The sequence below is a fragment of the Apteryx mantelli genome, chromosome 4, assembly GCF_036417845.1.
Source record: "Apteryx mantelli isolate bAptMan1 chromosome 4, bAptMan1.hap1, whole genome shotgun sequence".
Taxonomy (NCBI): domain Eukaryota; kingdom Metazoa; phylum Chordata; class Aves; order Apterygiformes; family Apterygidae; genus Apteryx; species Apteryx mantelli.
The window spans coordinates 59,534,850-59,554,110 of record NC_089981.1 but is presented as its reverse complement, the minus strand read 5'-3'; the positions used below and the strand labels follow the sequence as shown (position 1 = coordinate 59,554,110).

General features: G+C 35.4%; 1 protein-coding gene across 6 annotated transcripts in view; it reads left to right on the top strand.

Moving 5' to 3' along the window:
- HECTD1 (HECT domain E3 ubiquitin protein ligase 1) overlaps window positions 1-19,261 on the top strand; it is a 67,700-nt gene that overhangs the window by 5,125 nt on the left and 43,314 nt on the right. For 5 of the 6 annotated variants that reach the window (XM_067296683.1, XM_067296680.1, XM_067296682.1 and 2 more), the window contains exons 3-5: window positions 14,247-14,481; window positions 15,413-15,640; window positions 18,901-19,182. In XM_067296683.1, the coding sequence (XP_067152784.1) occupies window positions 14,247-14,481; window positions 15,413-15,640; window positions 18,901-19,182 (745 nt within the window). Of the gene's footprint in view, window positions 1-5,098; window positions 5,125-14,246; window positions 14,482-15,412; window positions 15,641-18,900; window positions 19,183-19,261 lie in introns of those variants that run through there. The other variant, XM_067296681.1, reaches the window with a different exon arrangement.

The window sequence follows — 19,261 nt, the reverse complement described above, 5'->3', positions numbered from 1 at the left end:
AATGTAGACATATTTTTCTGGTGGCAAGAAACGAATCTGCAGACTTTAAAACATAATTTGTTTTGTTCAGCAAAAAGAGCATTCCCAAATTTTTGTATGCTGTGCAGATGTTATTTAAAGATCTTTGATTTGTTCTTTGTTCTTAAAGATGGTGGTTAAGAAAACTAGGAAACCTTTAATCTGTTGAATTAAACAACTGGAAAATGTAAGGTAAAAATTTTTAAAAAACGCTTTCATGGAGAATGAAATTTGACAATCTTGACAGTCTTTCAGAGACCAGTGAGAGTGACTTTCATTATTAAGTATTAGTCCTCTTTTACATAAGAAATGATTTGCTTTTATGATGTAAGCTAAGAAAAAGTTCATAATTTTAATGAAGTCCATCTGGTGATTACCAGCTGCATATGGTGAGGATGGGCAAAGCTATGAAACAAAGACATGAAAAATATTGCCATGCCTTTTTCCTTAAAAGCACAGCACTGTTTCCAGATAAATTTCAACAGTGTATTTTATGCAGAGTTAAGGGTGATATGGAGTTTTCTCACTTTGCAAGGAAAGATCAGATTTATTTATTTATTTATTTATTTATTTATTTATTTATTGAAGTATATTGAAATGATGGATTCAAAAACTTTTACTTCATTACTGCAGTAAAGTAGTAGGGCTACTCCTTACTTTGCAAAAATGTTTTCAAGGAAATGGTGTATTCTGAAACTAATAATTTGTTTCTATACAAAAGTAATGGATATTGAAACTAGTGTTTCTGATCAAGTCAGAAAGAGAAGTAGTAGATATAAACATGGATGAAATAGTTGTATTTTGTACACTGCTCTAGCAGTATCACAGCAGATTGCAGGGCGTGCAGCTGATAACAGATAACGGTGCCAAACAATTGATGTTTCTTTGCTTCTACCCAGGTTTACGTCTTGCATCTGGTCAAATTATTTTTAATGTTACTCATCTATCAGCATAAAAAAAAAAAATCAGTGTTGTATTCATCATCTAGTGATAATGAGTCACAGACAGTTAGTCACTTAGTGTGAATATTTTAACAGCAGCAAAAGCCAGTAGCTTGAACTGCAGAAACTTTGAGTGAATAGAATAGTTCTGTTTAAGTATTGAATTTCAGCAAAATAGCTAAACTTACCACAATTATAAACATTAGTCCCAATTGTAGTTAAACTGTGTTCTATTAAGTTAACTTTAACAGGAGTTTTAAATATGTATTTTATATAAACATTATTGAAATGGCATTTTTAGTGTTTGAATTGTTAAAGCTAATTTCAAAGATGTATAGAGGCTGTTATTTATAATCACATTATTAAAATAGCCCTTCTCCGCACACACATATCATTCCCCACCTGATTGTTTCACTTTATTTTTTGGTAAAAGAAAATAAAAACTCTCTTAGGATCTGGGGTTTGTGCCAATATTTGCTTTCTCATATCTATCAAAGTATTTAGCAAGGAAGATGTTAGTTATCTTCCTTAATTACAAAGAAAAATTGTAAAACAAGACAATAGTATGACTAATGAAGTAAGACTTGAGTAAAACCTCTCTAAGCAGTAAATGTTAAGGCATGTACTATTGTTGTATAGAGGAAAGTTGAGTTGGGAAAGAGAAAGTGTATCTTCCCTTTGGGCTGTGATTGATATTCTTGTGCCCTATGTCACTTCTGTATATTTAGCATTAACAGATTTGATCAACACTGAAGTGAAGAGTTACCAGCATATTTTACGAAATGGTGCAGAAATGATGTAAACTCACTACAGGATCAGAATTTAGGGGTCTAATATATAAAATGGAAACCCTGTCAGATTAGCTTTTTGTGTGTGTGTTTTAAACTCTCGAACTGTTAAGCCTTGTTATTTTCCGAAGTATATATTTACTAGAGAAAAAGCACATCTCTACCTTACATTTGCTAACATGTAATAACAAGTGTAAGATGAAATCCTAATGAACCAATGACCATTTTAATGCGAATTAGCGAGATCATTCCACTTAAACACATGAAAGTGCTTTTTTACTGTGAGGGTGCCTGAGCGTTGAACAGGTTGTCCAGAGGGGTTGTGGAGACTCCATCCTTGAAGATACTCAAAAGCCGACTGGGCATGGCTCTGAGCAACCTGCTCTAGGTGATCCTGCTTGAGCAGTCCCTCCCAACCCCAACTATTCTGACTGTAGTAAAATAATACGTGAACAGTTCAGCTTGTTTAGTTAAAACTGCAGACACCTGTATTTATGAGGATTTCATTTTGAGTTGGTTAAAACAACAAAAAGTTGCATTTTCCACTTAGTATTTCATAGTGAAGAGAAAATTCCAAAATGAGAGATCAACTCAGTATTCTGAGTGTGCTATTTTTGTTTAGTAAATAATTGTCTAACTCCAGTAGATCAGAATTAGATACAGATAGAAAAACACTTTTTTTCCTGTAGAGGTAAGGAAAGGTATCTGAAGTGGTGTTTTTCAGGGCTATCTTAAAAGTTTGTGTTTGTCTGAATTACAAAAATGTTTTTAAAACTATGGTAAAGCGTCCTTTAACACGTCTATGCAATCTTGATAAAACTAACAGGCTTAAAGGGCAGCTCTAGCTGTATTAAGGTGGACTTTTTAAAAATGTCATGTCTCCTACAGATTTATCCATTTTGTTAGTTTGCAAAAATTAATTTAAGGCCACTCTTAGGGGTTTGTGCTAGAACACGAGCATGATGAAATTAAGATAAACACTGCTGACAATAATAGACTAGTTTTCATTATTTTAAACCATGCAAAACATGTTCTTAGTGGATTATTGGTTGGGTCCAATGCAGCCATATGTGTAAATAATTGATATTTTGTGTGCTTTAAAATGGCAAGAATCATGTGGTTCTCATTAACTTTTTTTGCCTTCTAAAGAAGGCAAATGATGTGACAGCCACAAAATGCCACTGGAATTATTCGCTCTGCAGGTGGACTTGAATATAGTGGGATCTTCAGCACTCTATAGAGTGCTTTTCTGAGGTGGAAGGTACAAAGATGATAGGGGTAGGTGCTGTAGTTTTTAGGGAGGTGTCATGTTATAGCTTAACATCTAGAGCTATTTTTGATTTCTAAGTCGTCGTCATCGTGTCCCCCCCACCCCCCAGTGGTAAGAATTTGAATTAGCTAACCTCTTTCCTGTTCTTCTTTGTAATAATGGGAATTATGGCCTCATTGTCATGGGTATTGTGGAGATTAATTAGCCTTGTCTAGTAATTTTGAGAATCTTCAAGGTCGCGAAGGCCAGAAAGGAAGATTAGATCATCTAAATTGACATCCTCTGTTCTGTCAGAGGCCCCTATGGTTTGCCTGGTTAATGCTAAACTGAGTAATTTGTTTGACAGAAGCATAACTTGTAGCTGATTAACACTTCCAGAAGGGCATCCTAAATCATTTTGAAGGTATCAAATAGAAGAATTCACCCCTTATTTTGCTATTTAATATATTGCTTGTTGGACTTTGCTATTGAAATTTGCGTGTCCTTTCCTATTTGAATTTGTCCGATTTCTGCATTCTGTAATGAGCAGTCAATGAGAGTACCTTTCCTGTTGAATTAAAAGGCAATACCACTGTTGCTATGAATATACTTGCATACAAGGATCTAGTCACCTCTTGATCTTCTTTCCCCTCCTAACTCTTCAGTTTTCAAGTTGTCTAGAAATATATTCCTGTGTTGGCTTCATCTTTTTTTTTTTTTTTTAACAGTAGTACATTTGCCTTACTGCTGCCAGTTAGACTTTCAAAATTTAATTAGATGTTTCCAAAACATTAAAGTATCAGTAGTGTCATCTTTAAGTACTTTTTTGTTTGGTTCTGTGGTTTTTTTGGTAAAACTGAAATCTGTTTTTGCAAATATCACACAAAAGATGGGTGTAAAATTTTAAACCAGGAAGTTAATAACTGTTTGAAAGATTCCATCTCCTAATAGATTGGATAAGACCAATAAAATGTGTTACAGAGATTTCAGATAGTGCTTTCTTTCCTAAATGACTGTGCTATTCAAATTGTTTTATCAGCCTGTTCTAAGGAGGCTAGCTATGAAGCGTACCTCACGTAAGTGTTTAGAAGATTGGTAATGGGGAAATGGAAACTTTCTTCTGTAGGACTGCAGGTGAATGTTGTCTTCTGAATCCAGTTATACTAATGGAAACTAGATTCTGCCGATGAGTTGATATCTTCCACTAGTCTACTTGAAGAGCGTTTAATAGGCAAATCTTCTGCTTCATGGGAGAGAAAACCAGCCAGGTTAGCTCTAACTAGAAATTTAGTTGTCTATGTTAATGTGAGGTGGTTTTTTTGTTTGTTTTTTGTTTTTGTTTTTTTTTCCTTGTATCATTTTGATTCTCATTGAAATAATTCATATTAGTGGTAATACTTCAGGTTTAGTGTGCTTTGGTTTTGAGTTTTGTATAAATACAGCAACGTTTTGCATATTTGTTATAATAATATAAAGTAGGGAAAGACTTGTTTTTTGTGATGATTATACTATTTTGTATTTAAATAATTTGAATACACTTTTAGATTAATCAGTTCTCTTTTTGAGCACCTGGAATTCCAGAAGTCAGTGGGGAGACATGGGTCTTTAGGCACACTTACAAAATCATGCCTTATGTTTTAATTGCTTATTTCATTTTGAAATGTTAACAAATTTAATGTGTACTTGAACTATTATCTGTTTGCAGATTGCAGGCTGCACCTGGTGCAAAACATAGGCAGAAAACCTGTTATTTCAAGTTCTTTAACTTATCCAGCTGTGATGGACCAAATTTCAGCAAAATATTTACAAAATTCTGGGGAAAGGGGAACAGATGTGGAATGGATTACCCTGAGGCATGGCATATCTTTTGTAAGATACTGAAAAATGCAAATGGAGACTCAACACATCCTTTTTAAATTTATTAGGAAAGTTAACTATAATTTCTTTAGAATTTGCCTATTCTACAGAAGCTGTTTCTTCTTGCCTGCTTTATTTCGTTTGCTTCATTTTATGCAGATAATGTTTATTGAATGTGTAGCTGAGTATATGCAATGTATTCCCTCCTAACAGAGGACTCTTGGAAGGCGGTTCAGCTATTTGTCATACCAGTGCTAAAAATGGCAGAGAGGTGAGTTTTTAATGGTAGGCAGAAAGGTGATGATCTGGGTGCTTGGTATTTGGAGAGACAGCAGCTTCTGCTCCTTGCACTTGTCAAGACTGGAACTTGTAAGAACTACTGTTTCCCACAGAGGCAAGATGTGCCTGACAGCGTCTTGCCTCTTTGAAAGTTAGCGTCTCCATGCTCCCACTCATTTTTCTATGGAAAGTTCTGCCGTTAATTCTAGGAAGAAAGTGGTAAGGGTAGAAATACATTGCCTAGTTGATACTTGCCCTACAGAGTATTTGCTGTTGAAATTTTTTGCTTCCTTCCACCCCCCCCCCCCCCCCCCCAGCTGCAGTCAGAGGCCAAAATGATGTACCAAGTTTGTGGGGAAACTTGTATGTTCTTGGCTACCTGCATAGAGTTATAAGAAAAGCATTAGAGAATATGGGGTGCTTGAGTGATGTTGTAGTGGACCTGTCCTGCTTTATTTTATTTAATTGGTAGGCTGTTTGGAAGTGCTTCTAAATGTCAAATTAGAGTTCTAAATTATGTTCTTTTAATTTCTATTAATATGGAATTTCTACTGGAATAGATGCAGGATGTGGTTAACTCCATAGCTTTGTTTTATTGGCCTGAGCTGTGACTGCAGTTAGAGTAGAGGTTCTTATTTGGAGTTGATGCAAGCTTTTGGCAGTAGGAAAAATGAATTGTGAGGAGAGTACTTTTAAAGTTTTGATGCAATGACAACACTCATTTTGAAATATGGTACTTCTATTAAAGACCAGAAACTTAGTTTTAAAAATGCTGTTTATAGTTGTCAAAGTTAAGTATTTTAACAAATTATTAATTATTACATTGTGGTAAAAAGCCCTTAATTTGCACTTAATTTTAAATTGCATTTTCTTTGTGCCTTTAAAATATGATATGGCATCTGTTAAGTCTCATAAATATGTAGAAGTTTTCTGGGCTTTACTTATTCTGTAATAGCATTATTAAAAAAAAAAAAGTACCATGTGTAAGTAGGTAAGAGATATAAACTTATTCAGACAGGAAGAGCTTTTTGTCCTTTGGAGAAGTGTAAATTCAAATGCATAGATTTAAGTATTATCACACATTTGGTAAGTCTTGTTTGCTTTCACGTGTTTTAAAAATAAAGGAACCAAGTTTTACTTCAGCAGTAAATCTCTACTTCTACTACCTAACACTTGCCAATTTATAGAAAGAAGTTATGCAAGATGGCATGCGAAATCTCTGAACACAATTTCAGTGGAATTATTGTCATCTGAGAAAGTTTCAGAGTTAAAATGTGTGTTACTTTCCAAACTCTTAAGAGATTTGAGTTTTATATGGCTTACCTTTTTAAATATCAACTGGCCCTATCGCACCATAACGTATTCAGAGAAAAACATACAACTTGCTATGGCTACCATATGTATCATTACGTTTGGAAAAACAAAAATTTACAAAATAAATAGCTAGCTAAGGGAATGGAAGACTATATGTGATAAATAGCTTTCTTTTTTGTTTGTCTGTTGATTACTTAAAGGCAACATGTAAAAATACGCATTTGCAAACAATGATTTGGAGACACCTTAAACTTATGGACTGTTACGAATGTTATGGAAATGTTTTATTTTTAATGTTGAAAAACATGTTGCAGATGAATGCTAAAATAATGTTTGTGTAAAATGAATAGCATATAGCGGTGCACTTTTTATAGAGTAAATACTAAGCAGGTAATACTGTGAGAAAGCAGAAATACAACTAATCGCTTTGGAGCGGGGTCATCCAGGATTCATTCCTGCCAGTTACTTGAAATGACCTAGCCAATGTTCTGGAAATGTGCACAGAAGAACACATACTGGCAGTGCAGGTGTGCAAGTAGTTCTCTTATGGATAATCCTGATTACTTTGAGTTTTTTTGGTTCATACGTGGAAACAAAACCATAAAAAAAAGAAAGAATGAGGCAAAGTCTAAGATCTGAAATTTCCTCCTGTAGAAAAATCTACAGAAACAAAGAACACTCATTAAACAAAAATGTTAGAACTACCTTTGCTTAAAAAAAATCATTTTCACAGACAATGTTCTTTGAAACTTTAAAGTTGCATGACACATTATGCAATGTCTGTAATGTCTGTTTTTTGTCTAATTGTCTAAATATCAAACATTTAATATTATAAAAACAGCATCTTTTATTCTTCATTTTAAGAGGCCCTGACTGTTCAAAGACTTTGTTTTATCTGAAATGATACTATGTTTTACTATGAAAACTACAAAAGCCTGCTAAATATTATTTGGTATTTTGAGAGATTTAAAAAGGCTGCCTTTAGTATTACTTGTTTAATAGCTATCTGTAGCAAACCAAGTATGACAGGATACAGACCTGTTTCTTGAGACATGTAAAAGCCTGTGAGGATAAGAGTGATGGAGGAATACCTATTGCACGCTGGAACACTATCCAGTTTTCAAAGCTTACTGAAGCATAGGCCCGAAGAAAAGTCTTAACAGTTAGTTGGTCTGTCAGCAACCAGCACATGCAGAGATAGCAGTCGTGCTGCAAACTGATGCAGAAAGGTATGTATCTCTTCTGCTGAAGAACTCTGCAGAAGAGGGGGAAAAATATTGGCAGTTTTAATCTTTGAAAATGCTAAATGTATGTGAGTGTCTATTCAGCGACTTAGGTGCTTAGGATCATAACCCAGAGTGGATGGTCTGAGTCATCAAGTCCAGTCTCTGGCTACTGAATATGACCATATCATAGAATATCTAAAATATATTGATAGGTGTCTTGAACAGATTAGCTGTTCTTAAGTTTTTTAACTTGGGGGACAGATGCCATAGTCAACAACTCATAAATATAGTCTCAGTATGTGCAGTCCTCATGGACAAGACCTAAATTCTGTTATTCTGTCAGCTGTTTTATAATGAGTTAGTTGGTTAGGAACTGTTTCATAAGAACTGGTTACCCAGGAAAAATTACAGTGGTGGATATTTAAGCCTTCACACTTCTAACTGGTCTCTGCAGATGGTAGGCATTGAATAGCTAGCACAAGTGCTGGCAGGCAGCTCAACTTGGTTTTCTGCTGCTAGTCACATGTCTTGAACCAGGACTCTGAAGCCAAAGGTTTTTGTCACGTGACAGGGGCTCTGTGTCCACTGCAGCCAGCAGTTACTCTGGAATCGAGTAATACAGTCTAGTGCTAGAAGAAATTGTGTTAACTATTTTGGAGATGCAGTTGGTGGGTTGTTTTTGTTTTGTTTATTTTTTTAATTTTTTTATCAACAGTGTCTTTAAAGTACCACAGTAGTTTGTGTTTTAGCTAAGGCTTTTGAGCGTGTTTAAAAGATAAATTGTAATTAGATAAATGAATTTACAGTGCTGATTTTTACTTCCTTGGTATCTTTTTGCACTGGCACGCTGCAAAATCAGGCGAGTCATTTCATTTGAGTCATTTGAGACAATGAGTCTTCATTTGAGTTTGGCTTGGCAATGGCAGGAATTTACTGCTATAGCTCTATGAGACTTGCATCCCTATGGACGCTCCTATTCAAAAAAAAAACCAAAAAACTGAAAACCAACTGTCAGAAGTAAGTGTGCCAGTATAGAGAGTTTTGCTGATAGAGTGCTATAAATGCTAGAGTAATGTAGTTATATTGATGAATTTCCCTAGCCTTTCTTGACAATTTATCAATATTAATGTTTAGAAAATATTTTCAGGTCAATTAAATTTTCCGCAGGGGGAGAATATGTATTAAAAAAGTTGTATATCATGGTCTTTACTGCCTAAATTACTCATTTTAATACTGAAAGCATAAAAAATTTCATAGATAATAAATGATAGAGAATTAGCACTTTTTGAAATGGTTTAGTTCTTTGCTTAACACCAATACATGGAGCAGAGAATGCTCTGCTAAACAACAATTTCCACAATCCTAATGGATTAGGATATGAAAGGTAAACATTGATACTGAATAGTACTTATTTCAGAACTTACTCTATTTACCAGCCAGTCTTCCAGTAAGGTCTTTGAAACAGGATGATGGAAGACTTGCAAGATAATAAGCAGCAAAAGCTCTTATCCCTAGAGTACAGGAATTAGGCTGTGCGGACATCCAGACCTGAGACACTTTAACTAGTAAGAGCAGTGGTGTTGGTCACAGCATAATCTCATTAGCACACTGAAGTTGGTGCTTGTTTCTAATCACCCTTCTTGAAAGGACTTCAGGATGTTCCCAATGTGGTATTAATATAGCTTCTTAGAATATCTAAAAAGAAAAAAAATTTCTTTCACTTTCATATTCAGTAGGAAAAAATACATAAATAGAATTCTAAACTTTGGAGCCATCTATATTATTTTCTAATCTGAAAGAATAAAAACTATTTACACAAAACAAAAAACATTTATATTGAAACAAAGTCATGGCCATCTTCCTGTTTGTTCTGTTGCAAATAGTTTGCTGTGAACTGAGTAATCATTCAACACTGAGTTTTCAGTAACAGGGTTTTTTTGCTATCTGATTTCTTTTTTCTGAAATATGTTACTACTTTTAGTTAATATATAATGTAGATCAAAATAACATGATGAAAATAGTTTTGATACTGGGAGGCTTTGAGTTTAGAAATGATGCACATTGCTTTTCTCCTCAATAGCAGTTTAGGCCTCAATGATGAAAGGTTTATTGTGTTCTTTTCTCTTAGAAAGCAAAAGGATCATCATATCAGTAGATGGAGGTGTATTAAAAGATGAATGTTATTTGCTGCCCTTTCACATCAGTTCATTTAGTATGGTAGTTCTGCCCTTGGACTATCTGCTCTTCCAAGCATTTTCAGCAGTCTTCTTGTTTTTCTCATGTACACAGCTTTCTTAGTAAGTGAAGGTGAATGCAATTTGTGTCCCATGTGGTACAGATACTCCTGAAATGCTTTATTTCACTGTCTCAAAGTACATGTTAGCTCTGAGCATAGTCTTAATTGGAAGACCATTAGGCTCTACATGATTGATGGGGCCTAATCTTCTACAGCAAATATTTGAGACAGTATTAGGTCCCAGGAATCTACCTCAGCCTGCCTAAGAGCATGAGTAGGTATTTGTCTTGGGCTTTAGGCTGCATAGTGACACATACATAACCCAACATGTCTGACTTGCTGTTTGGTTCCTACTAGTGTTGAGTGTACTTACTCAATGGTCGTAGGGGGTACAGAAAAACAGAGAGGGTACATGGAAAAAGAAGCTGATACTCAGAAAAAAAATCTTTTCTCAGTACCTGGTAGCTAGAGTTGCTTCAGGTGTGCAATGGATTTCTCTTCCCTGTGCTGCCTTTGCTTACGTTTTAGTAACAGGGTACCTTTGTTCAGGGTTGGATCGAGTGAAAACTCTGATACTACCTGGAAAGCCTATTTGCACAATTTTGAGGCTCAGATGCCATCCACTGAATAAGGGCAAAGTTTTCCCTGTTTCTTAGGGATCAAGTGCCAGTGCGCAGAAATACACTATGGTACTGTGACAGAATGGAGGGGAGAAAGGTCATATGCACTTTGTAAAGGTGCTGTATGTCTGTGACAATGTTGCCTTCCACCTCTGGTCATGTGCTGGGTGGGGTTCCCTTCTCCTCCTTCCAGTCCTTTCTCTTGCACTTCTCACACATGCATATTCCTGTCCCGGGGATATGTAGAGCAACCATGGGTAGCCTGTGTAATAGCTTAGTGCAGATTTGGGGATTTAGAGGGCGATCTCTATAAAGCTGACCTGTCTATCTGTCTGTTTGTAACAGACAGACAGTTATCCACATAAGTTTCCTACAGCATAATGACTGAAGTTCTTCAAAATATGACATCTCTACAATTTTATAATGGAATTATTCTACCCACCTGTTTGAGAAGAGTGTAGGTAGAGGACTGGGGATGTTTTAGTATGCCCTTCTTCACTGATATTACAGACTCATAATAACTGGGTTCTGTGTGAATGGCAGAACTGGTACTCTCTGCTCCCTAGCTGTCAGGAGCTTCAGTGTCTGCTGTGGCCTGAAAAGACTTTGTTAGGCAAAAGGCATCTGAACTTGTTTGTGTAGGATGCATGTGTCTCTGTAAATCTGTGCGCCTCTTCAAACATCACAGAGTAGCTAACCGTTCTTTGTCTACTGGAATGCTTGAACATAGTTCTCCTCATGAAGTAAATACCGCAGTAGTTTACTTCATAATATTGAAGTGTGCTTCATCTTTTTTATTTACTTGTATTATTTATTTTTCATTGAAGCGTGTTTGGTTATTTCCTCTGTATGGAGTAGTGTTTCACAGTTGTGTTAATCCCTCTATTTAGAACTGTAGCAGTCCACCTGGTTTATCTGGTGGTGCAGTAAATTTGCTGTCTCTTTAGCTGTTCCTCTTTATTCTACTTAATCTACCAATGCCCGGACCAAATATTGTTGCAACAGGTGTCTTTATTACAGAACCACATTTAAAGTAGGATAAGCCCTCTTGCAACTTTCAGTAAGACTAGCGGCACTTAGCGTGTAGTTTGTCAGAGTACATCTTCCTCTTGCTTTGAATATTGTTGCTCTGAGTAAAGCAAAAGATGATGTAACTCTAGAGATTCCATGCTAAGATAGTAAAAAGAAATGCTCTTTTGTTGTCTTCTGATTTAAGACAAAAATTTGGGTTTGGTTTTGTCATGTTACTATTAATAATGTCTGAGTAAAATGCAGTTTATACCTCTAACTTCTAAATTCATATAAACTGCAATACATTTTATGAGCTTTACATGCTTTTGAAGAAAACTTGTTCAGCTTTGAAGTTTAACAATGTTCAAATAGTGTTAAAAATTTGCAATCTATGAACTCAAAGTACTTAAAAATCATGTGTTTTAAAAATTTGAGTGAAGGGTTTAAGAATAACTTACTGCCCTGGTTCAGTCTACCATTTTAGTGCAAAAGTATCTCCAAATTGTAGTGTACAGAAGTTTAGATTTTTTTGCCAGTATAGAAATTTTTGTCAGTGAGCTGTGCTCTTAAAAGAGAATTGCTGATACGGTGCACCGGCATTTCTATACTGGCAAAGTTTTCAGTATAAATGATAGCTCTTAGTAACTTTCTCTGTATGCTTGCTCTATCTGCTGAGTAATCATTTCCCTGTGATAGCTGTTTTGGTGTTTGAGGAATTTTTTTTTTCTTCTGAATTTTTAAATTTCTGTTTTCAAAAAATATATTCAAGTTGCATTTATGCTGCGGTGAGTAATTAGAGATAATAACCGCTTACTAGTTGTGGTTTTAGTAAGATTGCAGTATTTGACATGTTTCGGGAGAAGATCCCCAAATATTAGTCTACACTGGATAACTGTAGTCTGAAATGATTTGGAGAACTGTGTAGTCAAGATTATTGTTTCAAATATTGTTTTTTATAAACTGTTGAATCATAGAAAATAACTGCTTATTTTAAGGTGTGTCTTGGTAAATTTTATCTTGCAATATAATGTTTGAAGAACACTGCAGTTCATAGCTATGTTTTAGTGATGTATTTGCATTATTACATAAAATGTAAAGTGTAAAAGACCAACACCAAAACACTGAAACATGTAATGCTATCGAATCTAAATTAAGTGTATTGAGATGCTTCTTTTCATGTGTCATTGTGTGGTAGTAGTCTAACAATGAGTACAAATTCTCAGACTTCCCAAATGGATAGTGTCTTAAAAATGTGGAATTACCATGCAAACTCTTCTTAAGGAAGATGTGGAATTAAGTAGTGAATGTTTTAGAACAACAGCAATTATAGGCTTAATAGGATAATAGAAGTATTAAATATGAGATTTAACCTTATCAAAGTGCCATTTATTTATATCATTAAGGATCATTGGGCAATGTGTTTATTTGTTGAGCAGTATGATTTGATTACTTCATAGAGTATGGCCAGATCTTCAAGGAAATTAGCATTTTGCTCTCTGAGGATTTGGTGCGTTTGTACCTGAGTCACTTTACATATCAAATAGAATACTGAATAACCTCTGGATTAGTCTGCAGAAATGATTAATCAAAGAGTATTTGACTTGTCTTCCAGACCAAAAAGTCTATTGTTTTTGCTCTCTTTGGATTTAGGAAAGTTGTTAGGCCTTCTTTTGCAGAGCAAAGCCTTACTTTAAGGAAAAGTTACAATATCCCTTTTGTAGTTGTAATTCTGATCTTCTCTAACATCTAGGGTTGAGGTACCCAGTTATTTTTGACTACTGACACAGCATGTGTCCTCTTTGCTTAAATTTTTCCCCAGACACACACACCTTTCTCTGAAGTTTTCTACCACTGCAGTGTACTAAGTTACTTGTTGCTAAGTGGTTGTCCGCTATTTGAAGAAACTGGGTTAAGGTATAGCTCCATGCCTGAGAACTTTTGATCTGTCTTAACCACAGCTGCCGCAATTGTGAAGAGGGTCATTATGACCATCCAGTTTGGTTTGTCCCCTATTTTGTCAAAGGGATGGAAGAAGGACTGTTACAGCTTACCTTTCTTGTTAGGAAGTTACAAGAACATTCTCGACCTTCCTTCTTGCATTTGGGAATAAGGCTAAAAATAAAGAGGAGAGCTGGAGGCTACTGAGGCATGGGCATGAAGAGAAAATATGATAGAAGCAAGCTAAATAAATTAAATATGTTCTCAGTGTGGTTAGGGGAGGGGGAAAAAAAGTAGGAAAGAAACTGAAATAGTATAAAGAGGGAAGTAAAAATGTATAAAACAAAAGGAAGAAGTACCTCTCGGAGAATGAAATTCTGCAGCAAAGCCAAGATCTTTAATCTTTGCATTGAATGTATTTCATGGTTAAGTAGCATTTCCTGCTTACCATTATGAACCTTGAAGCTCTGTTGAGAAATTCTGAATGGTGAAGTAAGATTAATTCCTAAAATGATTTCCCAAAGGGATAAGTTCTTTTTCTCTGCATGACTGTAAAACTTCAAAAATATTTTTTCTGATGGGTTTCTCCCATAATAGAGCCTCTTTTTAGATTACTAATTTGAATTTTGGAGTGTGTATGAGATGCCTGCATGTAAACAAATGTTAATGACAGACACATTAATCTGTTAATGTGAAACTATATGAAATCTCTTAATGTAGAGGAACTTGCACAACTTAGTAATGACTTACAATTTTTTTTTTTCTACAGATGCCCTCCACGAACTTTTTTACCAGCACTGTGCAAAATTTTTCTCGATGAAAGTGCTCCAGACAATGTATTAGAAGTAACAGCTCGTGCCATAACTTATTATCTGGATGTATCAGCAGAATGCACCCGTAGGATTGTGGGAGTGGATGGAGCTATCAAGGCACTTTGTAATCGTTTAGTAGTTGTTGAACTTAACAACAGAACCAGCAGAGATTTGGCTGAGCAATGTGTGAAGGTATGTGTCCTGAAGAACCTTCTGGTTTTAAGGAGCTGGAAAATGTGCTGGTTTTGAAAAATCTATAAATGTTATAAAAATGCAAAGCAACAGCTTCCTGAGTATGTTGAAATTGTACATGCCATCTATGTTTCTCATGTTTACTGTCAGTCTGATGCTCTTCAAAGCTGAGATTTCTTTTAAAAATGAATAGAAAAAGAAAATGAAAATGTTAGAGGAAAGTTTTCCTTTTTGTCCTCTAGAAATATGACTAGAATGTTGAAGTCTAATTTTATGCCAAAAAGGGGTGAGATAATTACTCCGGATGTAGATAAGAAATTAAAGCTTATTTTGGAAGTCTTTTACATTCTGCCCATAGTGGAAGAATTGTCTGCTGTCTCTTCAGTGACACTAGGCATAGCTCCTCTGCAGCCTTGTGAAGTCCTCATGAGAACTGATGAGGCCCTCAAAATCTCTTGGACTGTCCATAGTGCATAACTCATGCCCATATAATAACATAGTCTAAGTCCTTAATTACTATTGCCTCAGACTTTGTGCATGCATTTCCTACACCTTCGTAATTATGCTGTTCCAGTCTATCCAAAAGTATTTCACTGAAGTACTGACATAGCAGTACTCTTAAGTTTCTGAACTCTGTTGTGTGTTATCCAAAGACTTAACAATTATCATTTCTTTTGAGTATTATTATCTAGCTGTTTCTCATGAATACCTGTCATAAGCGTGCTCTTGAGGATGTTCTTGTATTTGCTTCTGTATTTTAGAAGGAAAACTAACTATTAGTTACTACAACTGCAACTGCATTGTTGCCTTTTAAATGTTGAGAAAGACAGCTCTTCTGTTTTGTTCTCTTTACCCACGGTGTAGATGGATGTAAGCAAATAACTGACTTTTCATGTGTATTTCATTATAATTAAATTTCATTTTGTCATAGGTGTTAGAATTAATCTGTACCCGTGAGTCAGGAGCTGTGTTTGAAGCTGGAGGGTTGAATTGTGTTCTGACATTCATTCGTGACAGTGGACACCTTGTTCATAAAGATACTTTGCATTCTGCTATGGCTGTAGTATCCAGACTTTGTGGCAAAATGGAGCCTCAGGATTCTTCATTAGAGATCTGCGTGGAATCACTGTCTAGTTTATTAAAACATGAAGACCATCAGGTAATGTAATGGTGCAACATGCTGTGAATTTAGCTTCCATCATGTTTAATAAATGAATGGTTAGGTATTTTTTATACAGTCTCCGCAACTATGTTTATATAGTAGTTGTTATATGTGGATGTTATGCTAGTTTTCTTCTACAGTTGTGATGACCACTGTAGCAAAGAATAAAAATACTGCTTAGTGCTGCTTGATGCCAAACAATTGTGTAAATATGATCTCATACAATTTCTGAAAACTTTACTCAATTTTTTTCAAAGAATCAAACTCCAACTTTTTTCAAACAATTCTGAAATATTCTCTGAAGTAATCATTTGTTCCATGTCTGCACCTCAGTCACTATTAAACTAAGCATACGTGACAGACAAAAATCTATTTAGTTCATTTTTATTTTGCCAAGCTAAAGGAAAAAAATAAAATCCACAATGAATGCTAAAATATTACTTAGATGGTGCTGCTACAGATGCAGCACCACTTCTTTTTTGCAATTTTATTAAATTGAGATGAAGCAGTCCTTGTAAAATAAATCTAGGAAATGAGAACCTAGAAGAATTATCTTCTTCCTACCAGTAGAATCCTTTTGTGTGTGACATATTATTGCATTGTAATAGTTACTTTTGCCAAATTCTTGCTATATCCTGGCCAGACTTCTTGTCCAGGCCATTCTCAGTCCCCATTTTGCCCCCCTCCACTCATTTGGTTTATTAAGCACATCATATCTGTGGGACTAAGTCTTTTGCCTATGAGCTAAATTTTTTTGATTTACTTTCCTATCATTTTGAAAGAACTACATGGCAGTAGGGTTCACTCTTCTTATGGGTCTGTCACACAAGCTATTTGAGGGTAAGCTAGGTTGTCTTTGTGTGTGGTGGGGGTTGCTGTTGTTGTTTTTACATAGCTTTGTTTTTACATTGCTCATCAGAGATAAGATAACCCTGAAATTTAGACCATAAGTCTTTAGGATTAACTGTTTTCCAATTTATAATGTACTTTAAAAAAACAGTTTCTGGGATTTTTGGAGATCTGAACAACTGAAAGTCCAGACTCTAAGGAAGTTGGTCTTTAGTGGTCAAGCTTTAAGATAAGTGTGCTTAAAAGTGGAGTAACCCAGTTGATAAGTAAATCTGAACCAGTATTCTTGAGAAATGATGTGTTGTATGAAAGAAGCCTCAACATTCATGACAAATGTTGATGTGTCAAATATGGATTTGCCCAGTGATTTCCTCTCTAAAGCCTTTTTTGTGTTTGTTTTTGTTGTGTTTTGATTTTTACATCATCCTTTTACACTCTTGGGTTTGGTCACTTTGCTTATCCATACATGCTTTTTTTTTTTCCCTTTCACCCTTCTGCTTAATTTGCGGTTTGTGAGGAGAAATATAAAATACTGATGTTGCTCATGCTGCGTGCTAACTAAGCAGAACCTTTCATGTATATTTCTGATAGAGCTGTTGTGGTTAAAAATTGGTAAATTACGTATGGATGACATAAAAGTTGGTGGAACTGAAGTCTTGGAGGACACAAGTAGTTACTATTTAAGTTTAAAAAAAAAAAATCCCTTGCAAAAGCTTGCTGATAAATCAGAATGTTTGGCATGCTAGGACCCCAACAGAAGTTTGGCATGCATCACATTTATTCAGGAGAGGCTTTGTTTTTCAAGTCCTTGTGAACTTAACTGTGTGGTTGAGTGGCTAATAATACACTAATTTGTGTGTCAGTAATTAACTGTCTTTAAGCCCTAGTGCTGGCTGACTACCATTTTCAAAATGGACTAGACAAGAAGTTGATGGCTTTTTAGGGACTAAGGACTGCAATAACTGAGAGTTTGATAAATAGTGGGTAGTGTTAAGAATCTTCTACAGAGCTTGTTCTGTTTTACTACTTCATGAACTGCAGAGATAATGTTTAGGAGGGCAGACATTTCAGAAGCAGCTCTTCAGATGTGCCTGCACAAACCTCTTGTCGGAAAGATGAAGATGCTTTTATTTAGCATGTAGTTTAGATGAGAGATGTCGAAGGCAAAAAAACTCCTTTTCTTTCCCACACTGGCTTGAAAAATATGTTGGACTTTTTTTCCCAGACAGTTGGCCAGCAGTGCTTCCTCCCAGATTAAGAGGATCATCTGAAAGCCTTGTTTCCACAGTATCATTGCTATAATTCTTTAACAAGAAACCTAAATTTGGGAGTTTGTATTTTTTGTCAAAGAAATCTTTTTCACATCCCTAAGCCAGGTGCTCTGTGGACAGGCTGGGCTATCTAAGGGTGGAAGCTGCATTTCCCAGTTTGTTCTATCATTAGGCTAGATACAATTCCAAAATTAAATTCACTTAACAAAAGCATGTATGTCTTTAAATAAAACTTTAGCTCCCAACAGCTTCTCAGTCAATTTGATAATTTGGCATTTCTGAGTTGGTGCCTCGGCTAATGGCTTGTTTCATAAATTTTCTTTTAATAGAAAGCAACAACTTGAGATATTTTATTAGCATTAATAATACATGTAAAATTCTAATATATTAGTATATTTCATATTATTCTGTAAATATGGAATATATAATTGAAAAGAAATTTTTAAATGGTCTTGATTGCACTTTGAGGACCAAATTTGAAATTCAGTTAATATATGAAAGGAAGTATAAATTTATTACAGTGCATTTTCTTATTTTATTTTTTTCTTTTTGCAACTTTACTATTAGAAAGTTGCTTTAACAGATTTTAACATCAGAAGTTATGCATTCAATATTTAAATACCAAGCTGCAGATTGGTTTTTCAACTATATTGTCAGAATGGACAATTTCTAGTGGTGAATATAAATAGTTGTCTCCTGTAGGAACGACATATATAACTACAGATGTAAATATGGGAGTTCAAAAACTTTTTAAAATGTGCTTTCCAAGTTTATTGAGTATTAATTTGTCAACTTGATTGTTAGATGTGTTCCTCCAGGTTGTTTTTGTTTATGCTTGTATAGTTAAGAGACTTGCAAAGCTGGACTTTAAACAGAGAAAAGTAGTTTCCTTGATTTCCTTATATCATCATTGCAGGGAGAAAGCAGTATAATCCTTTGATTGGCAGTTCAGAGCACTGTTAGGTTCCTGCTCTGAGCTGCTAGCTTAGGAAGCCTCTCTCTTTTCATGGACTATGAAGTGAACCTAGGAATATCAGCTTCTTCTATGTATCTTGTATTCTTGTGACTGTCTCCTTAGCATCTTCTCACCTTAAGTAATGGATTTTGAGTGTCTGTTCTCTTGCACTTCTTTCTTAGGTTTCAGATGGAGCTCTGAGATGTTTTGCTTCATTAGCTGACAGATTCACACGGCGTGGAGTTGACCCAGCCCCATTAGCTAAGCATGGATTAACTGAGGAATTGTTATCTCGCATGGCAGCTGCTGGTGGGACAGCGTCAGGACCATCTTCAGCTTGCAAACCTGGTCGGAGTAGCACGGGAGCACCCTCTACAGCTGCAGACTCTAAACTGAGTAATCAGGTGTCAACTATTGTAAGCCTGTTGTCAACCCTGTGTAGAGGCTCTCCAGTAGTAACACACGTAAGAAATACTTTTGCACTACAGCTCTTCGTTTTGTGGGTTTTTTTTTTCTCTTCATACACTTTGGTGTTGCCAATAT